General features: G+C 43.8%; 1 protein-coding gene across 2 annotated transcripts in view; it reads left to right on the top strand.

Annotated features, from left to right (window-relative positions):
- The window catches only part of c1qtnf12 (C1q and TNF related 12), an 80,520-nt gene extending 58,176 nt beyond the window's left edge, over positions 1 to 22,344 (top strand). For both annotated transcript variants that reach the window (XM_072244881.1, XM_072244880.1), the window contains one exon: positions 14,368 to 22,344. In XM_072244881.1, coding sequence (XP_072100982.1) covers positions 14,368 to 14,466 — 99 coding nt within the window. In that variant the 3' untranslated portion in view covers positions 14,467 to 22,344. The remainder of the gene's footprint in view (positions 1 to 14,367) is intronic.
- Positions 22,345 to 24,637: the final 2,293 nt, after the last annotated feature.

The raw sequence follows: 24,637 nt of genomic DNA, 5'->3' as shown, positions 1-24,637 counted from the left end.
GCGTCAAGGCTTTGTGCTTTGGCTCTCGGTGGGGTCACCCATGCCAAGCAGGTCAAAGGGTAGAGGCCAGACTAAGAGTGGTCCACCGGTCCTCCAGGTTCGGTGGGTGGTGGGGGTTCAGCTCAGGGCTAACAACCCTGACTGGTTTGTAACAGAAACAGCAGTGAAGAATCTTTCTACATCGGAGTGCGGCAGTATTCCTGAGTCTCTGCTGGGCATATGCATGACTGACAGGAGTGAAAACCGAGAGGAAGCAATTGACATGATGAAAGAAGCCCTGAACACTGCCAGAGATGGAGGACCTTCATTGCTGCCCTAAATGGCAGCAGCATAATAGGTAGTAAACAAAGGCTTTGACGGTTGTTCTGGGATGGAGCGATGGACCGTTGGGAATGTTCCGTTTGACACAAGAAATCGGGTGTTGCAGGAGCAGAGCGTTCTCTCTGATTTCCCTTCGCTACCTTCGTTGTTGGATCTATAGTATGTATTGACTGGTCCAGAGTGAAGAGTGGGATTGATAATGCTTTGAAAAAAAGATTGAGCTGAAGAGTACAGAGTAAAGTTTGTTTTGCTCATTTACGGGATGTGGGCGTCATCAGCTAAACCAGCATTTATTGCCCATCCCTAGTTGCCCTTGAGAAGGTGGTGATGAGCTGCCTTCTTGAACCGCTGCAGTCCCTGAGGTGTAGGTACACCCACAGTGCTGTTAGGGAGGGAATTCCATGATTTTGACCCAGCGACAATGAAGGAATGGCGATACATTTCCAAGTCAGGATGGTGAGTGACTTGGAGGGGGATTTCCAATTGGTGGCATTCCCAGGTATCTGCTGTTCATGAGGTTAATAAAAAATTCAGACATAAATTAACCATAGCAGAAAGCAAAACTGTGGAAACTGGAAGATTGGGGAAATAATTAACAAGTGTTAGATTTTTTTGTTTTATTGAACACAGAAACATAGAGTCAACACTGTGTTCAACGTTACCAGTGACAAGTAATTCCAATGTTTCCATTTCGGACTTTCACCATCCGCATTCTTTTTGTCATTACTGATCCCACTTTTCTCATTTATGCCGCACCCGAAAAGACCTTTAGCTTTCTTGCTTGTCCTAACACTCTCATTTTGCTTTCTTGTGGTAGTTTTACCACCAAAAGCAAACTGCTGGAGGGGATCAGTGGGTGAGGCAGCGTCTGTGGAGGCAAGGGGATGGCTGATGTTTCAGGTGGAGACCCTGCGGTGTGTAGAGGGAAGGTGGCCGGCGTGGAGAAATGAGGGACGGGATGAGACAGGGCTGTTAGATGACAATGGAACCTGGTGAGGTGGGGGGAGCAGTAATGAAGCAGGGAGAGTCCTGAGACAGAGGTTCATAGGTGAGAGATAGAAACAGATAAGGAAAAGTACATTTTAGGCAGGTGGAACTGGATGGGAGATGGGTAGGGTTGCCAACTGTCCTGTATTAGCTGGGGCATCCTGTATATTGGGCTAAATTGGTTTGCCCCATACGGGACCGCCCTGCCCCGTATTTCCCCCACTAAGGTACAGTGTTCCTATGAAACCTTTCGTGCCGAAATGGCGTAAAGCGAAGAAGCAATTACCATTAATTTATATGGGAAAAATTTTTGAGCGTTCCCAGACCCAGAAAGTAACCTACCAAATCATACCAAATAACACATAAAACCGAAAATAACACTCACATATAGTAAAAGCAGGAATGATATGATAAATACACAGCCTATATAAAGTAGAAATAATGTATGTACAGTGTAGTTGGGAAGATTAAGCCAAAACCGATTTGTAGAAAAAAATCGGCACGTACACGCATGCGCACACAGGTGTCTGCGCAAGGCTTCATGGTCATGGTAGTCTTTCTCGGGGTAAACACAAGTGTCCCATATTTGACTGCTACTTTTGTCCCTTATTTGGGAGTGGGAAAGTTGGCAACCCTAGAGATGGGTGAGGGTCTCAATGCATTCTTTCTCTCCCACATCCGGCTTCATCTACCCATCATCCCCTACCACCACCCCCCATCTGTTTCTGTTAATATTTTTGATTAATTTCTTTGTCTCTGCAACTTGTAGAGAATGGTATCGTGGATGGTTGGGACGATAAGCCAGTTTTCATCCACAGTCATTGTGTAGAGATGTGGCTGGAAGGTGCATTCAGAGAGTTGAGCAGGGCGTTGCTCTGAGGCGGCGCAGTATCACAGCAGGACAGTGTAATGACACTACTGGTCTCACAGTGCCAGCTGTCTGGGTCCTGAACCTGGATGCTGTCTTTGTGGAGCCTGCACGTCCACTCCGTGAGTGTCTGGCTTTCTTCCAGGTGCTCTGGCTGCTTTCTGCATCCCCAAGACATGCAAGTTAGTCAGGTCATTGGCTTCAGTAAATTGCAGATGAGGGGAATGATCTGATTCATCTTCAGGTTTATTAATCTGACCTACAGTACTGTGCAAAAGCCTTAGGCACATACATATAGCTAGGGTGCCTAAAACATTTGCACAGTACTGTGTTTATCAACGTGGAGTGGACAGCCAGTTTGTAAATCAGGCGGGAATGATGTGATGCAGGAGGGGTGTGGGACAGGTGCAGAGAAGGAGAGCCAGGTGATGTTGATACAGACACACCCAGCCCTGAGACACCAGGCAAGGTCATTTGATTCCAAACAATTGGTTTATTGATCATTACAGAATGTCTGTCTGGTACTTCCCGATCCCTCCCCTCTCCCTTCCGCTTTTCCCAAACATGATTCCCCTCTCCCTGCCCTCTTCCCTCTCTCAGTCCACAATACAGACCCATATCAGAATCAGGTTTATCATCACTCACCTATATCAAGAAATTTGTTTTGGTTTTTTTTGCAGGAGCTGTACAGTGCAATAATAACAATAATAATAATTACTTTATTGACCCAGAGTGGGAAATTATTTCATTAAAGCAGCAACATTTAAAAACACACTTGGCAATAATAATAAATAAAATAAATATAATAATAATAATGTACAGAATAATAATTTACCAATGTGCAATATTCTGAATTAATAATGTACAAAATAATAACAGAGAGACTGCTGAACTATGATGTGTGTTCTCCTGTCACACATAAAATTAGTACACTACTGTGTAAAAGTTTTAGGCTCCCTGGCTATAGATATGTGTCAGGTGCCTAAGACTTCTGCACAGTACTGTTACTGTACATTGAAAGATACAGTGAAATTATTTGCATTAGCAACCTACACAACCAAGGGTGTGCTGGGGCAGCCCACAAGTATGACCACACACTCCAGCGCCAGCGATGACCACAATGATTGGCAGAAGAACACAGAAGACGACAAAACAGAACATAGTAAGCGACAAAACAGCAACAGCAAAACAAGCCCTTCTTTCTCCCACCCACCCACCACCCCACGTGTATACACGCTCCACTGGTCCCATAACAGGCCGACTTTGGCGCCAGCCTCCAGCGGATGAGGATGTCGGGAGAACAGAGAAATGGGAACATGGTGGGATTAGTCAGCCAGTTCCATCATGGGCAGCAGCCTCCCCAGCATCCAGGACATCTTCAAGGAGTGATGCCTCAAAATGGCAGCAGCCGTCGTTAAAGACCCCCACCACCCATCTCATTGCTACCATCAGGGAAGAGGTACAGGAACTTGAAGGCATCCACTCAATAATTCAGCAATAGCTTCTTCCCCTCTGCCATCTGATTTCTGAATGGACATTAAACACATAAGCAGTACCTCAGTATATTTTTCCCTTTTCTTTTTGCACTTTTTATTTTAATTTCACATTTTAACATATATATACTTACTGTAATTTACAGTTTTTAATAATTATGCATTACTTTGTACTGCTGCTGCCTAATGGCAAATTTAATGACATATGCCCGGGATATTAAACCTGATTCTGTTTAGTCTAAATGGGTGATTGAGGGTGGGCATGGACGCAATGGGCTGAAAGGCCTGTTTCCAGGCTGTATCCCTCTGTGACACTATGTCCTTGGTCCGATACAGTATATAACTTCTCGCCATTACCAAAGTATTCTAATTTGTCTTTTTGATTTTGTACGTTACACCAGTGGAATAAGGAGACTTCATGAGTTTGACTCCCTGTAATTCTACTCCTGTTGGTATTTATTTCAATGCAATCTGCGTGGGATAGAAATCTCTTTGTTTTAATGGCTGAAATTCCAGCAGATGCTACGCAAGGCACAGCAAAGTAAGTAGCCAAAAGTTTAAATGGATAAAAAGTACCGGCAACAAAAGAAATTAAGGTTGTGACTGGCCATGGCAAGGGTCTGGCAACACGGAGTTCAGGAAGCATATGAAATTAGTTAAGTCTAAGCACTGTTGTTCCAGATATGTGATGTTGAAAAATGCATCTTGACGTGTGTGAATGTGTAATGCAACAGGAGAGGTCTGAGGCACAGCAGAAGCTAAATACATGAGGCACCGATGAAAAAAAATGCACCCTCAATCCGCTCAGAGTGGACCATTTAGCAGATACATACTGTAGCTGTGGAGGTTTTTACATGTGCCAACCAGACATCAGTGTAATCCTACCCTGAAGCACAATGATACTGACCGAAGTCTCCTCCTGAATGGTGAGGGGCGACGAACAGCAGATTTTGCTCAGTGACCCACATGGTGATTGAGGGGGCAATCCCAGTTACAGTTCCCACTTTCAACCCTGCAAAAGCTGATGTCACCCGCTGTCACTGTTGTACTTGCATCATGAAGTGTCTGTCCAAAATAAATGCAACTCGGCCACATCTTCATGCTTAATGCAATTCAGCAAGTGCAATTGATGTTACCTAGAATTTTCTTATACTTTTTAAATCCTTTTAATACTTCCCCAAGGATTTCTTCAGTATTGATGATCCATATGTCCTAAAAATTCCTTCAAACTGTAGCAAACAAACAGCACTCTGCTTCAGATTCCAGCATCTGCGGTCTCTTGTGTGTCTCTGAAAATCATTTGCCCTGGAGTAAAGCAATAGTATTTACACTTCAGGTGTCTTAAATCCTGTTAGCAAGTTTGACCCCTGACTCTTCTGTGAATTCCAGCAGGAAGCTCTCCCAAATTATGCCAACAGTGGTGCAATTCTCAACATTCATCTCAACTATTATGTTTTAACCTCACTGCTCCTGCTTGCTCATGGAATAGTCAGCTTTAAATACAGGCTCACATACGGGTCTGGGTTGCTTTGTCTGTGTGGTTCAGGGTTATAATTTCCCTTAGAAACCTTTCTTAGGAATTGTTCCTGATGTCTGCCATATGGTGCAGTTTGCTGTCCGTTGTTGCATTTACAGAGGTCACCTAATGTACATTTCATACTCAAGGAGAGAACATCTTGTCGACTTTTCCTTCAGCCCACGGGAGCAAGCAGGGTGGGCACAGCCATGTGACTGGTTTGCAGACTGGCCCAAACCCCAGGGATCCATGAAGAGCAGACAACTCCTGCCTGTAGCACTAGAGCTCTCTATGATCCAAAAATATTCTTCTCCCTGTCGCCACCGTTCTTCACCAACTTATTCTTAAGACCATAAGACATTGGAGCAGAATTAGGACATTTGGCCCATCAAGTCTGCTCTGCTATTTTATCACGGCTGGTCCACTTTTTCCTCTCGCGTCGTTTATTTATTCGGGTTCCTCTGTCCCCTGTCAGCACTCTCCTGTCATTATAGCATGCACTCATTGAGTAGCAACACTCCCCAACAGCTGGAAGAGTGTCGCTTGCAGTGGTGGTCTGTTCCTTCAAGGACTGGCTGCAGAGATTACGCCTGCTAGACTAAATGCAGGCAGCAAGCTTACAGTAGTGGGAACTTACAACATAACAGTGGGACACACTGCATTGAGAGAAGCAGTGTGCAGTGTTAACTGGAATGCTATTTTATGAGCTTGACGTTTGAAGTTTATGTATTTGTTGAGATACAGCGCGGAGTAGGCCCAACAATCCCTGATTTAATCCTAGCCTAATCACAGGACAATTTAAAAAGACTAGTTAACCTACTAACCTTTACGGCTTTGGACTGTGGGAGGAAAGCAGAGCCCCCAGAGGAAACCCACACAGTCACGGGGAGAATGTTCAAACTCCTTACAGGCAGCGGCTTCAGTCAGTACTCCTTCCCCTCTCCCCATCATTTTATTCTGGCTTCTTCCCCCTATCTGTCCAGTCCCGATGAAGAGTCTCAGCCTGAAACTTTTTCCTCTCTGGAGATGTGGCCCGACTTGCTGAGTTCCTCCAGCATCTTGTGTGTGCTGCTTGCTCTGGGCTTCCAGCATCTGCAGAATCTCTTGAGTTCGTCAATCAGTGTAAGGTTTTCACTAATAACGGTAGCATCACACACACACACAAACACACACACACACAAACACACACACACACACACACACACACACACACACACACACACACACACACTTCTTCTTCGGTTGTCCATCGAAATCCAATGATGACGTCCACTCCTTTAACGGTGAGATCGTTGATGACTATACAGTCCTATCCTGGACCCACAAGCTCTATTGCAGGTGGGACATGTATATGTGGTAGTGGTGGCAACCAGGGCTGCATTTCTCCTGGCTCTCTTCTGCTGTCTTCTGGTTGTTATTTCCATCTCCAGAATACGAACCCCGTCCCTACACAGCTGTCACCAAGTGGTACGGTCAGCAGCAACCTCCTCCAGGTCCTCCGGTCTGATCTTGCACTTCCTTAAAGCATTCTTCATCTGATCCTTATAGCGCTTTTTCGGTCCTCCAGCTGAGTGTCAACCATGATGTAGCTGGCCGTATAACACTCTGCGGGGTAGCCGACATGGGGGCATCTTTATCACGTGCCCCAGCCACTGCAGCTGACGCTGGGTGATCGTGGCCTCAATACTCCTGCAGTTGGTCTTTACAAGTATTTCAGTGTGAGGCACCCGCTCACGCCAGGTGATTCCCAGAATGTGCTGGAGACAGCTTATGTGGAAGCGCTCCAAGGATTTGATGTGACGGCTGTAGGTTACCCAATCTTCGCAGCTATAAAGGAGGGTAGTGACACAGACCGCTTGGTATACGGCGACCTTTGTGGAGGGACGAAGGCTCCTGTTCTGAAAGACTGTACACTGAAGTCTCCCAAAGGCAGCACACACACACACACACACACACACACACACACACACACACACACACACACACACACACAATATTTTAGGAATACCTTCTTCCGCTCTACCATCGGATTTCTGAATGCTCCATGAACCCAAAAATTCTACCTCATTTTTATGCTCTCATTTTTGCAATATTTATTTATTTATTATACATTCCTACTGTAGCTTACTGTAATATCTTAGGTATTGCATTGTACAGCCATCACAAAACAAACAAATTTCCTGGCATAAGTCAGCAACAATAAACCTGATTCTGACTCTGATGACCTGGCGATGCTTTCATTCAGACGTGGTAAAACTATTCCAAGGCTCCTGTTTTACCAGTGGGTCACTGCTTTCATCTGAAGTGATCCTACCGAGTGCTCCAGGGGTCCAGTAAGCAATCACATCGGTCCTGGTCATGATGCCCGGTTACAGGGGTTTGCTACATGTAATACAGTAACTTGCTAAAGGCTGCCTCAGCTTCAGCATCTCTTCCATCACCTTTTTATCTCCAACGCTTAGAGAGAAAAATGGTTCCATTTGGGGTTTAAGGGAGAGGTTGAAGAGGTTACTATATCCACTGGATAGTTGGGCTTTTGCAGAAATATGAAGTGTCAGATAAAAGGCACAGCGAGCAGCCGCTGGTGGTGCTGGTATCTTGGCCCTTGTCTCCTGCTTCCGGACAGAAAATGCCACATTTCAGTGAGGTGGCACAGCCATTAGCTCTCATCTCCAGTATCCCGGCATAAGGTACCATCTGTGTGGAATTTGCATGCTTTCCGTGTGACCGCATGAACTTGTATGGATGCTCCAGTTTCCTCCCATGGTCCAAAGCTAGGATAATACAGAAGGTAGAAGAGTCCAGCACGGTACAGGCCCTTCAGCCCATGATGTTGTACTGACCTTTCAACCTACTCCAAGATCACTCTAACCCTTCCCTTCCACATAACCCAGCATTGTTCTGTCATCCACCTCTTAACTGTTTATTTATTTACTGAGATTCAGTGCAAAGTTGGTTCTTCCAGCCCTTCGAGCTGCACCACCCAGCAATCCCCAACTAAACCACAGCCTAATCACAGGACAATTTACAATGACCAACGAACCTATCAACCGGTTCGTCTTTGGACTGTGGGAGGAAACTGGAGCACCCGGAGGAAACCCACGCGGTCACGAGGAGAACATACAAACTTCTTAGAGAAAACGTTGGAAATATATCTGCCTGTACCAACACCCTGGGTGTGTTCTAGACACCCACCACTCTCTGCGTGAAATACCTATTTCTGACCCCCCTATACTTTCATCCAATCATCTTCAATTATGACTTCTTGTCTTAGCTTCTTCCCCTCTGCCATCAGATTTCTGAACGTTACCCAAACTCAGCAACATAACCTCGCTACTCTTCTTTTAATTCATCTGTCTGTCAACGATCTATCATTTTGTTTCTGTAATCAATTTTCAAGGCAAAAGCTACTGTCAACTATTTACAGTTCCACTGCAAAAGAATTCTTGCTTAATGAATGATAGAAGAGGATGAATCAAGTGGGGAATTGTGTCTGAAGGGAAGAATTCACCTGCTGAGGATTTATTGCTGCAATCTCTCAAGGGGCATGATTTATAAGAAACTGGATTTTGTGCTTTTCTTGTTTTATTTTCATTTTCAAATTAACAGCCACATTTCTTCTCTCTCCAGCTGAGCAGCTCTTCCATGTCTCCCTGGTGTTCCATGTGAAAACCATGGGGGAGAGGCTGTGAGTCTTTCCACTGCAAGATGACTGCATCATAAATATCTATAAAGAGAAATGAAGAGCTGACGTTCTGGGCCAAGTCCATTCATCAGGACTGCAAGGGAAGCGGGAGGAAGTCCCAACCAAGAGTCTCGGCTCGAAACATCGGCTCTTTATTCTTCCATATAGATGCTGCCTGACCTGTTGAGTTCCTCCAGCATTTTGTGTGTGTTACTTGGATTTCCAGCATTGGCAGAATCTCTTGTGTGCATCGTAAATATTGTCCATTCGCTCATTGTATGCTGTGTCATATGTCACGAGCGATTATGGTCTTTCAATGACCATGATTATTCTTGGCAAATTTTTCTGCGGAAGTGGTTTGCCATTGCCCTCTTCTAGGCAGTGCCATTACTAGATGGGTGACCCCCAAATTTCAGAGATTGTCTGCCTAGCGTCAGAGGTCACCAGCTGCTCATATGACCATCCACCACCTGCTCCTATGGCTTCACATGACCCTGATCAGGAGGCTAAGCAGGTGCTACACCTTGCCCAAGGGTGATCTGCAGGCTAGCGGAAGGAAGGAGTATCTTACACCTCCTTTGGTAGAGATGTATCTCCACCCCAATGTTCGTAATAATAATAGTGTAAAAATCACTATTTCAGCATCAATGTAGAAGGAAGTCATTCATCTCATCAGAGTTGTGGCTGCCCCCTTTAGAAGTGCTGTCCAGTTCGTCACAGCCCTTTGGCTTATCCACATTACTCTGTAAATTAATGTTCTTCAAGAGCAAAGGTCTGATGGAAGGCAACTCAACTGGGTACTCCAGTTGGTTTGTTGTGTTGCCTGAAGGATCCCATCAGTGGTTCTGAGATCGTGTTGTGGCCCAGCCAAAGAGAAATGCAAAAGGAGCTTAGTTTTGATGGGACAACAAGGAGGAGGGAAAGAATTAGAGCCATTGGGATCTACGGGATCTTCCTCCCACTCCGACCCAAACCATGCCTTCATCTTTTCCATCCGTGGAGGGATTGTCTACAGAGTCTCTGTGGGTGGAAGTTAGGATTAGGAAGGGGTCAATAACTCTACTGGGTGCTTTTGGTGGACCACCCAATAGCAACAGAGACATCGAGAAGCACGTAGGGAGACAGATCCTGGAAAGGTGTAATAATAACAGGGTTGTCAAATGGGAGATTTTAATTTCCCAAATATCAATTGGCATCTCCCTAGAGCAAGGGGTTTAGATGGGGTAGAGTTTGTTAGGTGTGTTTGGGAAAGTTTGTTGACACAATATGTAGATAAGCCTACAAGAGGAGAGGCTGTACTTGATCTGGTATTGGGAAATGAATCTGGTCAGGTGTCAGATCTCTCAGTGGGAGAGCATTTTGGAGATAGTGATCAAAATTCTATCTCCTCTACCTGAGCATTGGGGAGGGATAGGAACAGAGAAGTTAGGAAAGTGTTTAATTGGAGTAAGGGGAAATATGAGGCTATCAGGCAGGAACTTGGAAGCATAAATTGGGAACAGATGTTCTCAGGGAAATGTATGAAAGAAATGTGGCAAATGTTCAGGGGATATTTGCGTGGAGTTCTGCGTAGGTACATTCCAATGAGACAGGGAAAGGATGGTAAGGTACAGGAACTGTGGTGTACAAAGGCTGTTGTAAATCTAGTCAAGAAGAAAAGAAGAGCTTACAAAAGGTTCGAAAAACTAGGTAATGATAGAGATCTAGAAGATTATAAGGCTAGCAGGGAGGAGCTCAAGAATGAAATTAGCAGAGCCAGAAGAGGCCATGAGAAGGCCTTGGCGGACAGAATTAAGGAAAACCCCAAGGCATTCTACAAGTATGTGAAGAGCAAGAGGATAAGACATGAGAGAATAGGACAATCAAGTGTGACAGTGGAAAAGTGTGTATGGAACCAGAGGAGGTAGCTGAGGTATTTAATGAATACTTTGCTTCAGTATTCACTACGGAAAAGGATCTTTGCGATTGCAGGGATGACTTACAGTGGACTGAAAAGCTTGAGCATGTAGATATTAAGAAAGAGGATGTGCTGGAGCTTTTGGAAAGCATCAAGTTGGATAAGTCACCGGGACTGGATGAGATGTACCCAGGCTACTATGGGAGGTGAGGGAGGAGATTGCTAAGCCTCTGGCAATGATCTTTGCATCATCAATGGGAATGGGAGAGATTCCGGAGGATTGGAGGGTTGCGGATGTTGTTCCCTTATTCAAGAAAGGGAGTAGAGATAGCCCAGAAAATGATAGACCAGTGAGTCTTACTTCAGTGGTTGGTAAATTGATGGAGAAGATCCTGAGAGGCAGGATTTATGAACATTTGGAGAGGCATAATATGATTAGGAATAGTCAGCATGGCTTTGTCAAAGGTAGGTCATGCCTTATGAGCCTGATAGAATTTTTTGAGGATGTGACTAAACACATTGATGAAGGTAGAACAGTAGATGTAGTGTATATGGATTTCAGCAAGGCATTTAACAAGGTAACCCATGCAAGGCTTATTGAGAAAGTAAGGAGGCATGGGATCCAAAGGGACATTGCTTTGTGGATCTAGAACTTGCTTGCCCATAAAAGACAAAGAGTGGTTGTAGACGGGTCATATTTTGCATGGAGGTTGGTGACCAGTGGTGTGCTTCAGGGATCTGTTCTGGAACCCCTACTCTTTGTGATTTTTATCAATGACCTGGATGAGGAATTGGAGGGATGGGTTAGTAAATTTGCTGCTGATACAAAGGGTTGGGGGTGTTGTGGATAGTGTGGAGGGCTGTCAGAGGTTACAGCGGGACATTGATAGGATGCAAAACTGGGCTGAGAAGTGGCAGATGGAGTTCAACCCAAATAGGTGTAAGGTGGTTCATTTTGGTAGGTCAAATATGATGGTAGAATATAGTATTAATGGTAAGACTCTTGGCAGCGTGGAGGAACAGAGGGTTCTTGGGGTTTGAGTCCATAGGATACTCAAAGCTGCTGTGCACGTTGACTCTGTGGTTAAGAAAGCATATGGTGTATTGGCCTTCATCAATTGTGGGATTGAGTTTAAGACCAAAAGGTAATATTGCAGCTATATAGGACCCTGGTCAGACCCCACTTAGAGTACTGTGCTCAGTTCTGGTTGCCTCACTATAGGAAGGATATGGAAACCATAGAAAGGGTGCAGAGGATATTTACAAGGATATTGCCTGGATTGGGGAGCATGCCTTATGAGAATAGGTTGGGTGAACTTGGCCTTTTCTCCTTGGAGCGATGGAGGATGAGAGGTGACCTGATAGGGGTATATAAGATGATGAGAGGCATTGATCATGTGGATAGTCAGAGGCTTTTTCTCAGGGGTGAAATGGATAGCACAAGAGGGCACAGTTTTGAGGTGCTTGGAGATAGGTACAGAGGAGATGTCAGGGGTAAGTTTTTTTACGCAGAGAGTGGTGAGTGTGTGGAATGGGCTGCTGGTGACGGTGGTGGAGGCAGATACAATAGGGTCTTTTAAGAGACCCCTGGATAGGTACATGGAGCTTAGAAAAGTAGAGGGCTATGGGTAACCCTAGGTAATTTCTAAGGTAAGGACATGTTCAGCACAGGTTTGTGGGCCGAAGGGCCTGTATTGTGCTGTAGGTTTTCTATGTTTCTATGTTAGCCTGATTACCTGATCCCCCAGAGGCTTGATGCTGTTGACATGCCCCAGGTGCTCTCACTTTGATCATGACTTCTGGTTTTACAGATGGAGCAGGTCGCCTGCAGCCACTGTAATGCCTCCCCTCGTCTACTCACCTGAAAATAGCACTAATGCCTACTTCATTCCTTCACTCTCCCCACTTTCCCTTCAACTCCCCTCTTCCACCCCCCACACACACCCTCCCTGAAAGTTCACAGCTTGATCTTTCCCTAACAACTTGCTGAGACTTTTCTAAATGTACACTCATGCTTTGGAGCCATGATCACACTCTTCTCTGCCTCTCCACAGCTCTGCAAATATTCCCATGTGCAATGCAAGGATTGTTGGTTTATCATTGGAGTGGGGGCTCATCAAAGCGAGAGTCAGGTTGTGTTTCTTGCTGAAGGGTCTTGGCTTGAAAAATCGACTTTTTATTCCTCTCCATAGATGCCGCCTGACTTGTCAAGATCCTCCAGCATTTTGCGTGTGTTTATCTAGATCTCCAGCACCGTTTGTACTTTCCTAGCTACTGTCTGAGGGTATTATTTTGTCTGGCTGCTGCTGTCATGGTCTCTGTCCAATAAATGTTGTTACCTCTGGTTGGGTTGAGTTGGTCTCCGATCTTGGCAATCTACTTGCAAACATTTTGTCAACACACGAGGAGACATCATCACGTAGTGTCCTCCGAACGTTTGGTCAAGTAAGATGCCAAGATTGGAGATCAACTCAACTCAACCATCAACCACCTGAGTGACACATTTTCCGATTATTGCCATTGCCTCTTCTTGTTGGCATGTTAGCTTCTCTCAACTGATATTATTCCTATTACCCTGATGAGGTCATTTTGCTAGTCTGCTGCTGTCAGTGATGTAGACAGCTGGACATAACTCTTCAGTCAAAGTCCCAAAACTGTTCATTGAAGAAACAGAACGAAAATGAGGAGTGAGGCTGTCATGCTGTAACTGGTCTTTATGTGTCAGAAGGCTCATGACACAAATGTTCCAGTGTGAAAAACGATTGTCAGCATCCAGAGTCAGCATTGTATCAATGTGGCTGCTACAGGCTAGTGTTGGCGCATAGGTGTGACGAGGACTGAGTGGATCGGTATCGACAGATCTAAGGATGTCAAAGGTTACAGGGCAAAGGCAGGAGAAGGTGGTTGAGAGAGAAAATAAATCAGCCATGATCGAATGGTGGAGCATACTCAATGGGCCGAATGGTCTTTTATGGTCTTATAGGTCAGGAACCTCTGTGCTCCTGAATGTTCTTCTGACAAGTGCTGGATATGTCTAGAATGTGAGCCAACTTTCTAGAAGAGATGGTGACTAATGTTTCACTCCACAGCTTCACCACGTCTCAAGAAAGCTTGCAAAACATCTCTAAGGCCGCCATCACCTTAAGGAGAAAACGTACTGAGTGCTAGGAGAAGAAGAGTAGTTCTCTCAGCATTGGCTCAGGCAGATATATGAAGTATGTTGGGACTCCATCTCCATCATCTCAGAGCCATGTCTCTGCCCGGGCCTGGCATGGCTTGGAAATACGCTCCCACTCTTTCCACCCTGATAGCTTCCTTCCCCTTCCCCCAACCTTCCTAGTCCAGCTTCTCCCCCTCTTCCTTTTCAATCCAGATTAAGAGTCTCAGCCCAAATCCCTCTACGGATGCTACCTGATCTTCTGAGTTCTCCAGCATTTTGTATGCCTTGTCTTTATTACTTATCTGTCAACATCATTATGATTAGAAATCTCCCTTGTCCCAGATATGAATCATCTGTAATTCGGAAAGCTAAGGCTGGATATTTGTTTGGAGGAAGGTTTACAGAAGCTCACTGTTTTTTTCTCTCTTCGTGTGTTTCAGGCCGAGCAATATACATCCATATTTGTGGACAACAGTGCAGGAGCGTCAATATCTATCCAGAATGGATCTGATTTTATGGGCATACTTGTTGGTGTATAGCAAGACGTATCCTACTAAGAAACAAACTGTAATGCCAGCATTTTGGCAGTCTTAACTATTAAGATTTTAAAATATGAGAGACAGAATGACATACTGTTGAGGAGAAATAAAACCGTTGGGACTTTACCATCAACAGTTCTCCCTTTGTACTTTGCCATCTAATCTTCGTCCATTTAAGTTGATCGGTATTTCGTTAGAAGTGTTTTACTTCAAAGACACACGCAATGCCTAACTATAAGAAGAGTCTTCATCGGCAGCATTGAACTGCAACATACAAAAGTGATTGTACCCATCAGGACAATGCAGCAGAAAGGTGTGTATTAAACTTGAAGAACAGGAAGCTGATTTTTTTGGATGAAATGCTGCCACATTGGTTCCAAGTTATTACGTCCTCAGCTTGAACACTGAGCTTTTCCAACGAATTCAAGATGTTTCAGTGGACACTGGATCTGAGACAGTATTGTTACGACGTTTGAACTGCCTGATGTGGCCCAAGAGTTGTACAGCAACTCTGAACATAAGAAAAGTTCCCACAGGGAGCCCGAGAAAGAAACACACGAGAGTCTTGAGCGCGAGGTACAATAATTCCTGGGGACAAATTGCATTTTGCGATGGAAGTAATTAGTTTACTGTAACTACAAATTCTGACATTTAGAAATAGCTATGAGGAGTGCAACCTTATCTAAAGGTAATACCTGGATTTGGAAGTGGTGTTGCAAGCAAGTTCTGTTCTTGAAAGGGAAATAGAACATGTTTTTCCATCATTTAAATGTGTGATGCTTTGATGTAATTTCAGTTTTGAATGAGATCTTTGATATATAGCATCTGCCTATCCTTGTATATCTTATTCTTATGTGTTACGTATAGCCCATTGAATCTATTGTGGTGGGAATGCCAATGTTACATATGCCAATCTAACTCAAACTGACACTCAAATGAGGGATTCCACAGTTATCTGTTGCACTATAAGATAACACTGTATTATCTCTTCCCGAAAAAGTATACTCAAAATGCTCTCCAAGGAAGCACTCTCTTTTATTTTTGCTTAAGTGTTAAGTATCCTTAAAAAAAGTTCCAAACAAAATTATTGGTTAAAAATAACTTACAATAATGGCTACAATAGTCGAGTTTTTGATGCCTTTATTTACATATAATTACCCGTAGATCTTGGCCGCTGGATAATTTTACCTCAGAAAAATTGCAACTTTAAATCGTAAGCACTGATAGAGCTGCTGGCTCACCAAACTATCCCTGTGCAGCAGTATGTTGGTGCCGGAAGAGCGGTGACACTCGCGGGCTGCCCAGCACAATCCTCACTGATTTGATTTGATGCGAATGATGCGTTTCACTGTATGTTTGCAAGAAACATGGAACAAATAATTAGCATTATTTGTCACATGTACAATGTTGTCTGATGTTATTTGTCATCCATATCAATGATCTGGATGATAATGTGGTAAAGTGGATCAGTAAATTTGTGGATAACTCCAAGACTGGGGGACGGGGGTATAGTGGACAGCAAGGAAGGCTATCAGAGCTTGCAGGCCCAGCTGGAAAAGTGAGCTGAAAAATGGCAGATGGAATTTAATGCAGACAAGTGCTAGGTGTCGCACTTTGGGAGGACAAAACCGAGGTAGGAATTACACGGTGAACAGTCAGCCACTGAGGAGTGTGTTGGAGCAGCAGGATCTGGGAATACACATCTATAATTCCTTGAAAGTAGCGTCACAGGTAGATAGGATCGTAAAGAGAACATTTGGCACATTGGCTTTCATAATTCAAAACACTGAGTTAGGATGTTATGCTGAAGTTGTTTAAGACATTGGTGAGGCCTAATTTTGGAGTACTGTGTGCAGTTTTGTTCACCTACCTACAGGAAAGGTGTAAATAACATTGAAAAAGAGTGCAGAAAAAGATTACAAGGATGTTGCCAGGACTTGAGGAGCTGAGTTATAGGGAAGGATTCAATCAGCTAAGACTTCATTCCCTGGAGTGTAGGAGAATGAGGGGAGATTTGATAGAGGTATGCCAAATCATGAGGGGTATGGAGAGGGTAAATGCAAGCAGGCTTTTTCCACTGAGGTTGGGTGAGACTAGAACTAGAAGTCACGGGTTAAACATGAAGGGTGAAATGTTTAAAGGGAACGTGAGGGGGAGCTCCTTCACTCAGAGGGCGGTGAGAGTGTGGAATGAGCTGCCAGTGGAAGCGATGGATTCATGAGAAATTTAGATAGGCACGAGGAAGGGAGGGGTATAGAGGTCTGTGGCTGGGTGCAGATCGGTGGGACTAGGCAGAATAATAGTTCAGCATGGACTAGATGGGCCGAAGGGCCTGCTTCTGTGTTCTATCACTCTATAGTTACTTGTTAATCTTGAAATCTTTGTGCCTATGTAACTCCCAGTTCGGGTACCTCACAGTTTCAGTGAACGCAGTCTGACCCTCAGAATCTGCTGGAAGAGGTCTGGTTTTCTCACCATTGGAAGAGTGTCTCCACTCTCTGCAAAAAAAAATCTTTGAAACGAACGACTGAATTCTTAAAGGTTTTATTACGGGCAAATGGTAACCTTTACACCAGTTCTATAAATGGTTCTATGTGCTCCTGATAGGCTGCTTCAGAAGGAGTGTTTACTGCTTCTGTTCCCCCTGATAAATTTATTTCACTTCTTCTGGCCTACGGGTTTAACCTGCTGCCCAAAAGTACCACCAGCTACCACCTCATACAGTTGTGAAGTAACCTGTCCCCAAACTCACTGAGAACTAACCCAGGACCATCGGTGTTAATATGCGTTGATAGCCGAGTTTCCTTTGTCACGCTCCCCTGATATTGCAGAAAGGTGATCAGCCAGGAAGATTATCTGTTTCTCTTTCCACTGGTGCTGCCTGACCTGCTGAGTAATTCCTGTGTTCTCTGATTTTATTTCAGATTTCTAACATCTGCAGACTTTTGCTTTTCCATCACTGATTTACAAGCATTGGCTGTGATGCACTTTAGACTTGCTGGGTTAAAACTTGGGCATTATTTTCAAGCCTGGTAATATTGACTGTGTAGTTCTTCTCGTATCCATTCCTTTTTCCATCTCCAATGCACAACTCAGTTGCCACTTTATTAGGTACCCCCGGTACCCTAATAAAATAGCCATTGAGTGTATGTTCATGGTCTTCCGCTGCTGTAGACCACCCACTTCAAAGTTTGATGTGTTGTAAGTCTGCGCACCACTGTTGTAACGCGTGGTTATTTGAGTTACTGTCGCCTTCCTGTCAGTTTGAACCAGTTTGCCCATTCTCCTCTGACCTCTCTCATTAACAAGGCGTTTTGTCCACAGAACTGCTGCTCGCTGGATGTTTTTTTATTGTTGTTTATTGAACCTTTCTCTGTAAACTCCAGAGCCTGTTGTGGGTGAAAATCCCAGGAGATCAGCAGGTTTATCGAGACTCAGACCACCCCGTCTGGATAGATCGCATTTCTTCCCCATTCTGATGTTTGGTCTGAACAACAACCGAACCTCTTGACCTTGTTTGCATGCTGTTGTGCATGGAGTTGCTGACACATCACTGGCTGTTTAGGTATTTGCATTAACGAGCAGATGTACAGGTATACCTATTAAAGTGGCCACCGAGTGTAAGTTCAATGTTTTGACTTCCTCTTTCTCTCTCTCTCTCTCTGTCTCTTTCATCAGCTGAGTTGTTTCACTAACTCAAGATGAAGATGCTCCACTTGTTTCCTTTGGGCTACGTTGCACAGAACCGAGTTTTTGGCCTTTTATTTCAAGGATGGTGTTGTACTCAGGATTCTGTGTATTTTACATCAGCACCGTTGAGGATTACAAATCAATATTACGTGAATCTGGAGACTGTCAGCTTAAGACTCACCCCTCTGCCAAACCTTGCTCTGCTTTGTCACCATAGCAGGCCAGATCACAACCAGGATTTGGGCACCTTTGGCCCAAATTTCCCCCTCTGACTTTGTCACATACCTTCAGAGTCAGAAGACTGCCTGGCCCAAATACTGCAGCTGTATTATAAATAAAATGACTTTGTGTTGACATTGCTGTTGTAAGTGGACCCAAAATTTATTTCATTGTCGGCTCTGCGCTGACCTTGTCTCCAGGCACAGTGGTTTCAATTTTATCTTCAGTCATCAGCCTGTCTGCCTTCAAATTCCCACATGGAACACAAGTTGTTTTTTTTTCACCCTCGATGTGAGTTGGCATCAAGCCCTGGTCCTAGCCACAGAGGAGAGCAATGTTTGTGAGTGGTCCCTTGTCTGAGGACCAGCCTTGCCCCAAGCCTCTGGCCATAAGAGGTGCAGCCAATCAGAAAGTAGTGGGACAAATTGTTGCTTTTGCTAATTTTGTAGCCAAGAATTGCAAAGTGTTTTTGAACTAGGAAATGAAAATCTTGCTTCCACATTTGTGTTTAAAGCTCTTCTACTTTTTAAGCCTGTTTCTACTGGTGCCTTTTTAAGTCCTGCTTTTGATATTTGTGTCCAGATCTCCCCCTGCTCCTTCCTTCTCTGTTTATGTTTTTACTATTACTTATTTAAGATTCTGTCTCTCTCTATTTCCTTCTGCCCCTCTCATTTGTTTCACATCTCTCTGACTTCTTCTCTGTTTGTTTTAGTCTCGTGATCATAGGACCATGAAAAGTCATGGCACAAAAAGAGACAATCAGCCTGTGCAGTGTGGTTAAAATGAAAGTCTTTGTGGTCTGTGATTTGTGGGTTATGTCCATTCAAATTTCTAAGCCTGTCTGTTTTTGAGTCCTCCTCTGCAGGCTATGTTTCTATTTTCTTTGCTGATGTTTGTTAGACCCTGCTTTTAATCCTTTCAAATCCCACTGTGCCCTGTCTGCCAACGCCTCCATTTGACGGACCCTCCATTCAGCAGGATCAGATGCTGGAGGCTGCTCCTTGCCACCAGCATTCCAGAATTCCAAGATCCCATTACAGTATGGGACTTCTTCTAATTCCAGTTCCAGCCTCCCACAACAGTCACATCACTCTGACATCCAGTCTCGTTTTCAAATTGTTTTCAGAGTAAAAAAGGAGAAACCCGTAGATTCTGCTAGGTAGAGGTCAGGATATCCTCTAAATGCTTGCAGTGAAACCCTGTGCTGAGCAGTGAAACAGAACTCTGTGGTAAAAGTATCCAGTCTGAGGTCGGCTTCAAAGTGCCACTGAACAATAGAGGCTGGAAAGCCCAGTGAAAGAATTGCAATGTGCAAAATAAAACACGGCTGGTAATCCTAATTATAAACGTGTGCTTTAAATATTCTTTTTAAACCGTTAATTTGGACATTATGAATTCCAGTTACTGTGAAAGAGGTGGTGGGTGATTATACCTTGGAAATGCATTTTGGGTAATCAAAATGGTTCACTGACAGAGTTACTATCCATTTCCTGCGCAGGGGAAGTTCAACTGTAAATGTTTACATGTCAAAAGTTAGTGAAAAATATTATCAACTGAATGTAAACCTGTGGTTATGAAGTTCACATATAGTTAATGTAATCACACTATGATGGCAGAATTTAGTTCCTATTTTAATGTCCAGGCACAGTACTGTGAAGAAGTCTTAGGCACCCTAGATTTTTTACATACTGTAGCTTCAGATGGTTTGGCCTCCACAGAGACCTGATCTCAAATCATCCAGGCTGTCTAGGATTATCTGGAGAGACAGAAGCAAGCAAGACAGCCAAAGTCCGCAGAAGAACTGTGGCAAGTTCTCCAAGATGCTTGGAAAAACTTACAAACTGATTTTCTTATGAAACTGTATGACAGTGTACCTAAGAGAATTGATGCAGTTTGAAAGGCCGAATATTGATTTGATTTAGTTCTTTTTTTTACTGTTCACTGCTCCCTATTGTCATTTTTTTAATATTTAGAAACTTTTTATTCCAAGCATCTTCGTCTTACAGAATTTATTTTTACATGTACCTGAGATTTTTGCACAGCACTGTATAATGTTTATGTGATAGCTTTCTTTATAGGATTGTTCCAGCCACCTGTAGGGGGCGCCAGGGGTGGCATCACACTTGCTAACACTTGCCTAGCCAGCTTTGTGCCAGCAGCCTGCGTGATTCCAACGATAACCACCATGGGCATCAGCTGCTTGAATTTCCAAACACACACCGGCAATAGAAGGACGCACCCCACGTTCTTGTCAAAGCCCATCAACTTTTTAATGCATGTAGGGGAGCCCAGAAGGTGGGTGTAAGTAATGTCAGGGCACCATTTCAAAGAGGTGCAGAGTTGGGGGATTGGGAGGGTTGGTTGTATATGGGGTGCTGGACACTCCCAAGTTTCTGGTTAAATATTACCCCTCAAGCAACATCACTAAAGCATGATTTTTTTAAACATTATGTCACTGTTGTTTGAGGGATTTGTGCATTGACCACGGTGCCCCCTGTAATTGGCCATAATGAACGTCTGAACCTGCTGGAGTGATGAATGGTACCACACAAAGGCAAATGGTTTTCATCTTCCCGGCTGGAAACCACACATCAGCGGAGATCCAGTGGTCTGGTACCCTGTATCCCTGAAGAGTTCGGTGTCTAGCCCAGTTTTTGGGTCACTTCTGAGGAGGAACTCACAGTAAAGTGAGGCACAAATCTCCATTTCACCTTGTGGACATGAGTGGCCCTTATGAGCTGGTTTAGTGGTGATCTCATGTTGTCAGTATGGCTGACATAATAGGGCCCTTGAAAAATAAAACACCGCAGATGCCACAAATCTGAGGTAAAAACGGAAGAATGAAAATACTCAGCAGTTCAGGTTGTGTCCAAGTAGAGAGGAATATGGTATAATTTCAGATTGAGCCAATTTTCATGAGGGGCAATCATGCTGTTTCTCTGTCTACAGATGCTGCCTGATCTGAATTTTCTGTTTTATGACCAAGTTCTAACACCCTGCCAGTGTGACGGAGGCTAGAAACTTTGGGGAAATTTTGAATGAATATTTGTTGTTAAGTAGAAAAACCAATAGCGAGATGAAACGCAGAGGAATTGAATTGATTAGAAAATAGGGTTTTTTTTTGCGGTTCAAGCTGATGGGTTGCAAGAGGTAACACTGAGGTAACAAGAGGTAATACTGTTGCATAGGGATATTAGAAATCAGAGCAGCAGTAAGTCACTCAAACTGAGAAGTGTGCACCACCATTCAATCGGATAACGGCAAGTCTGGCTCAGTTCCGGTTTCCTGCCTGATCCCTATAAACCTTGTCTCCATTCTAGATCGAAAATCCGTCTCAGCCTTGGGTCGTCTGACCTCCACAGTTCTCTGGAATAAAAACAAAATCCTAAAAATTCAAAACTCTCAGAGAAGAAAAAAAATCTCCTCGCCTACATTTTAAAATGTGACCTCTTACTCAGAAACCGCGCCTGTAGGTAAAGATCCCGCAAGGGGGGAAACAGGGTCAGAGCACCAACCCAGACAAACCTCCCTCAGATTCCGAAATGTTTCCCGCGAGATAGCATTGAGAATACTGTCCAGCCCACTCAATGTTTCTGTATAAGACAACCCCTTAATCCCAGAGGGTAGCAATCAATGCCACACATGATTTCATGGGCATTTCCCATTCTGTGTTGACTTAAAAGAGTTTATAATGGGCTTGCATGGAGAAATAAGGTGACTAATGTATTATACGTAGATATATTTATTCTTCACTACGCTCTCACTTGCCAAAATGTATCTATGTTCTATACATGCACATGTATAAATTCATCTGTATACTTCTATGTATTTTGAAACTCTTTAAACCATTTACTTTATTCATGAACTTATTATATGAAATATTTCAAAATATATAATTTTGTCTTATGTTTCACAGTCTTCGACTTCTGAATAATTTCTGTTACAATGGAATGTTTTTCTATTTCAGTTATTCCTAGACATCTAAATTTGCAATTGTAAAAAAAGTATACTTCATCATAGCATAAAATTGGAACATTGCTCACTTGTGTCATAGGAAACATTATTTAACAGTTCCTGGAGTTTTTCTCAGGATAAAATGTTCATGCTGGGCTGTGTCTGTTCCGCTCTAGCTCCAGAACATGGGCTTGTAATGGAAATTCCAATGATTGTTGGACTGTGACATATGGGAGCTTCAACTGGTCCGAGCAAACACCAGCCTGGTAAAAATGGCAGGCATTCTTTTCACTTCAATGAAAAGGAAAATTGATATTTTCTTTTTAACCTTTACATATTGTTCGGGTCAAATTTGACCCGTTTTGGCATTTGACAGCGGTGAAAATACCCTAAATGCCATTTTTTTAAAGCCGAGATTTGATGACTTTTCCTAAAGCGGCCCAAAATGCACAAAAATGAAAATATTTAAAAATTTCATACTTTTGTACAGGTGCTACAAATTTTTGTACATTGCGGCTGTTCCGGGTCAAATTTGACCCGCATCTATTAAAATGGATTTTACATCTCTGAAACATTACTTAAGGATTAATCACCCATTTATTAATGTCAGATAGGCTATTTATACATTCTAAATAGATCTGTGGTTCAAAATTTGGTATAGACACTTGTTATGAGGGGATTCTTGGGCCGGGTCAAAGTTGACCCGGACCATACTGTGAAGGTATAGAATATGAACTGTATGTAAGGGTTAAATAGTTCCAGGGATGAGGGTTTTCAGCTCTGAGGTTAAATTGAATTGAATTGACTTTATTTCTTACATCCTTCACACACGAGTAAAAATCTTTACGTTACGTCTCTGTCTAAATGTGCAATGTAGTAATTTGTAACAAATAGTAGTAAATAGTATGTACAACAGGACAGTCAATATAACATAGAAATACAATTGTATCAGCATGAATTAATCAGTCTGATGGCCTGGTGGAAGAAGCTGTCCCGGAGCCTGTTGGTCCTGGCTTTTATGCTGCGGTACCGTTTCCCGGATGGTAGCAGCTGGAACAGTTTGTGGTTGGGGTGACTCGGGTCCCCAATGATCCTTCAGGCCCTTTTTATGCACCTGTCTCTGTAAATGTCCTGATTAGTGGGAAGTTCACATCTACAGGTGCACTGGGCTGTCCGCACCACTCTCTGCAGAGTCCTGCCTGATCGAAATCTCTTCTGATCAAAGGATATTGAGAGGAGATATGACAGAGGTTTACAAGGTGTACTGGTTTAATTTTTTTTTATTGAGAATCAACGCAAAATTGGCCCTTCTGGCCCTTCAAGCCGCACCACCTAGCAACCCCCAAATTAACCCCAGCCTAATCACAGGATAATTTATGATGACCATTAGAGTGACGCTGTTCCTGTTGGCTCAAGGGCCAGGAAACAGAGATATCTGGTCTGAAGATGGATGGAGGACATGAGGTGAACTTTCTTAGCACTGAGAGTAGTTATGATTCATAACTATTCATAAAGCTAGTAGAAGCAGTCAATCAGGCCTCTCAGAAGGGAAGTGAATAAGATTATGAGAGGCATGGACAGAGAAGACAGCTGGTACCTGTTTTCCCCCAGGGTTGAAATGTCTTAATATGAGAGGACACACATTTATGTTGAGTCGGGGCAGTGCAGGGTAAGTTATTTCACACACACACACACACACAGTGGTTGGTGCCACGACCGTGCTGCCAGGGGTGATGTTGGAGCCAAACCCAGTGGAGGTATTTAAGAAGCTCTTAGTTAGGCACATGAATGTGCAGAGAGAGGGGAGACGTGAACTTTGTGATGGCAGAAGGGACAAGCTTAATTAGTTCAGCACAACACTGTGGGCTGAAGAGAGGTTGGTCACGACTGGACTGAACTCCTGCCTCAGCAAGGACCTGGACCCACTGCACAATAGGTCTACAACAGACGCAGTCTCAATGGCTCTTCACACGGCCTTAGACCACCTGGACAATACAAACACCTATGTCAGGATGCTGTTCATTGACTATAGCTCGGCGTTTAAAATCATCATTCCTACAGTCCTGATTGATAAGTACAGAATCTGGGTCTCTGTACCTGCCTCCGCAGTTGGATCCTGACCGGAAGACCACGATCTGTGCAGATTGGTGATATCATCTCCTCCTCACTGGTGCACCTCAGGGGTGTGTGCTTAGCCCACTGCTCTACTCTCTACACCCATGACTGTGTGGCTAGGCATTGCTGAAATGCCATATATAAATTTGCTGATGACACAACCCTTGTTTGTAGAATCTCAGATGGAGACAAG

The sequence above is a fragment of the Mobula birostris genome, chromosome 27, assembly GCF_030028105.1.
Source record: "Mobula birostris isolate sMobBir1 chromosome 27, sMobBir1.hap1, whole genome shotgun sequence".
NCBI lineage: Eukaryota > Metazoa > Chordata > Chondrichthyes > Myliobatiformes > Myliobatidae > Mobula > Mobula birostris.
This window is presented reverse-complemented; position numbering and strand designations above follow the sequence as displayed.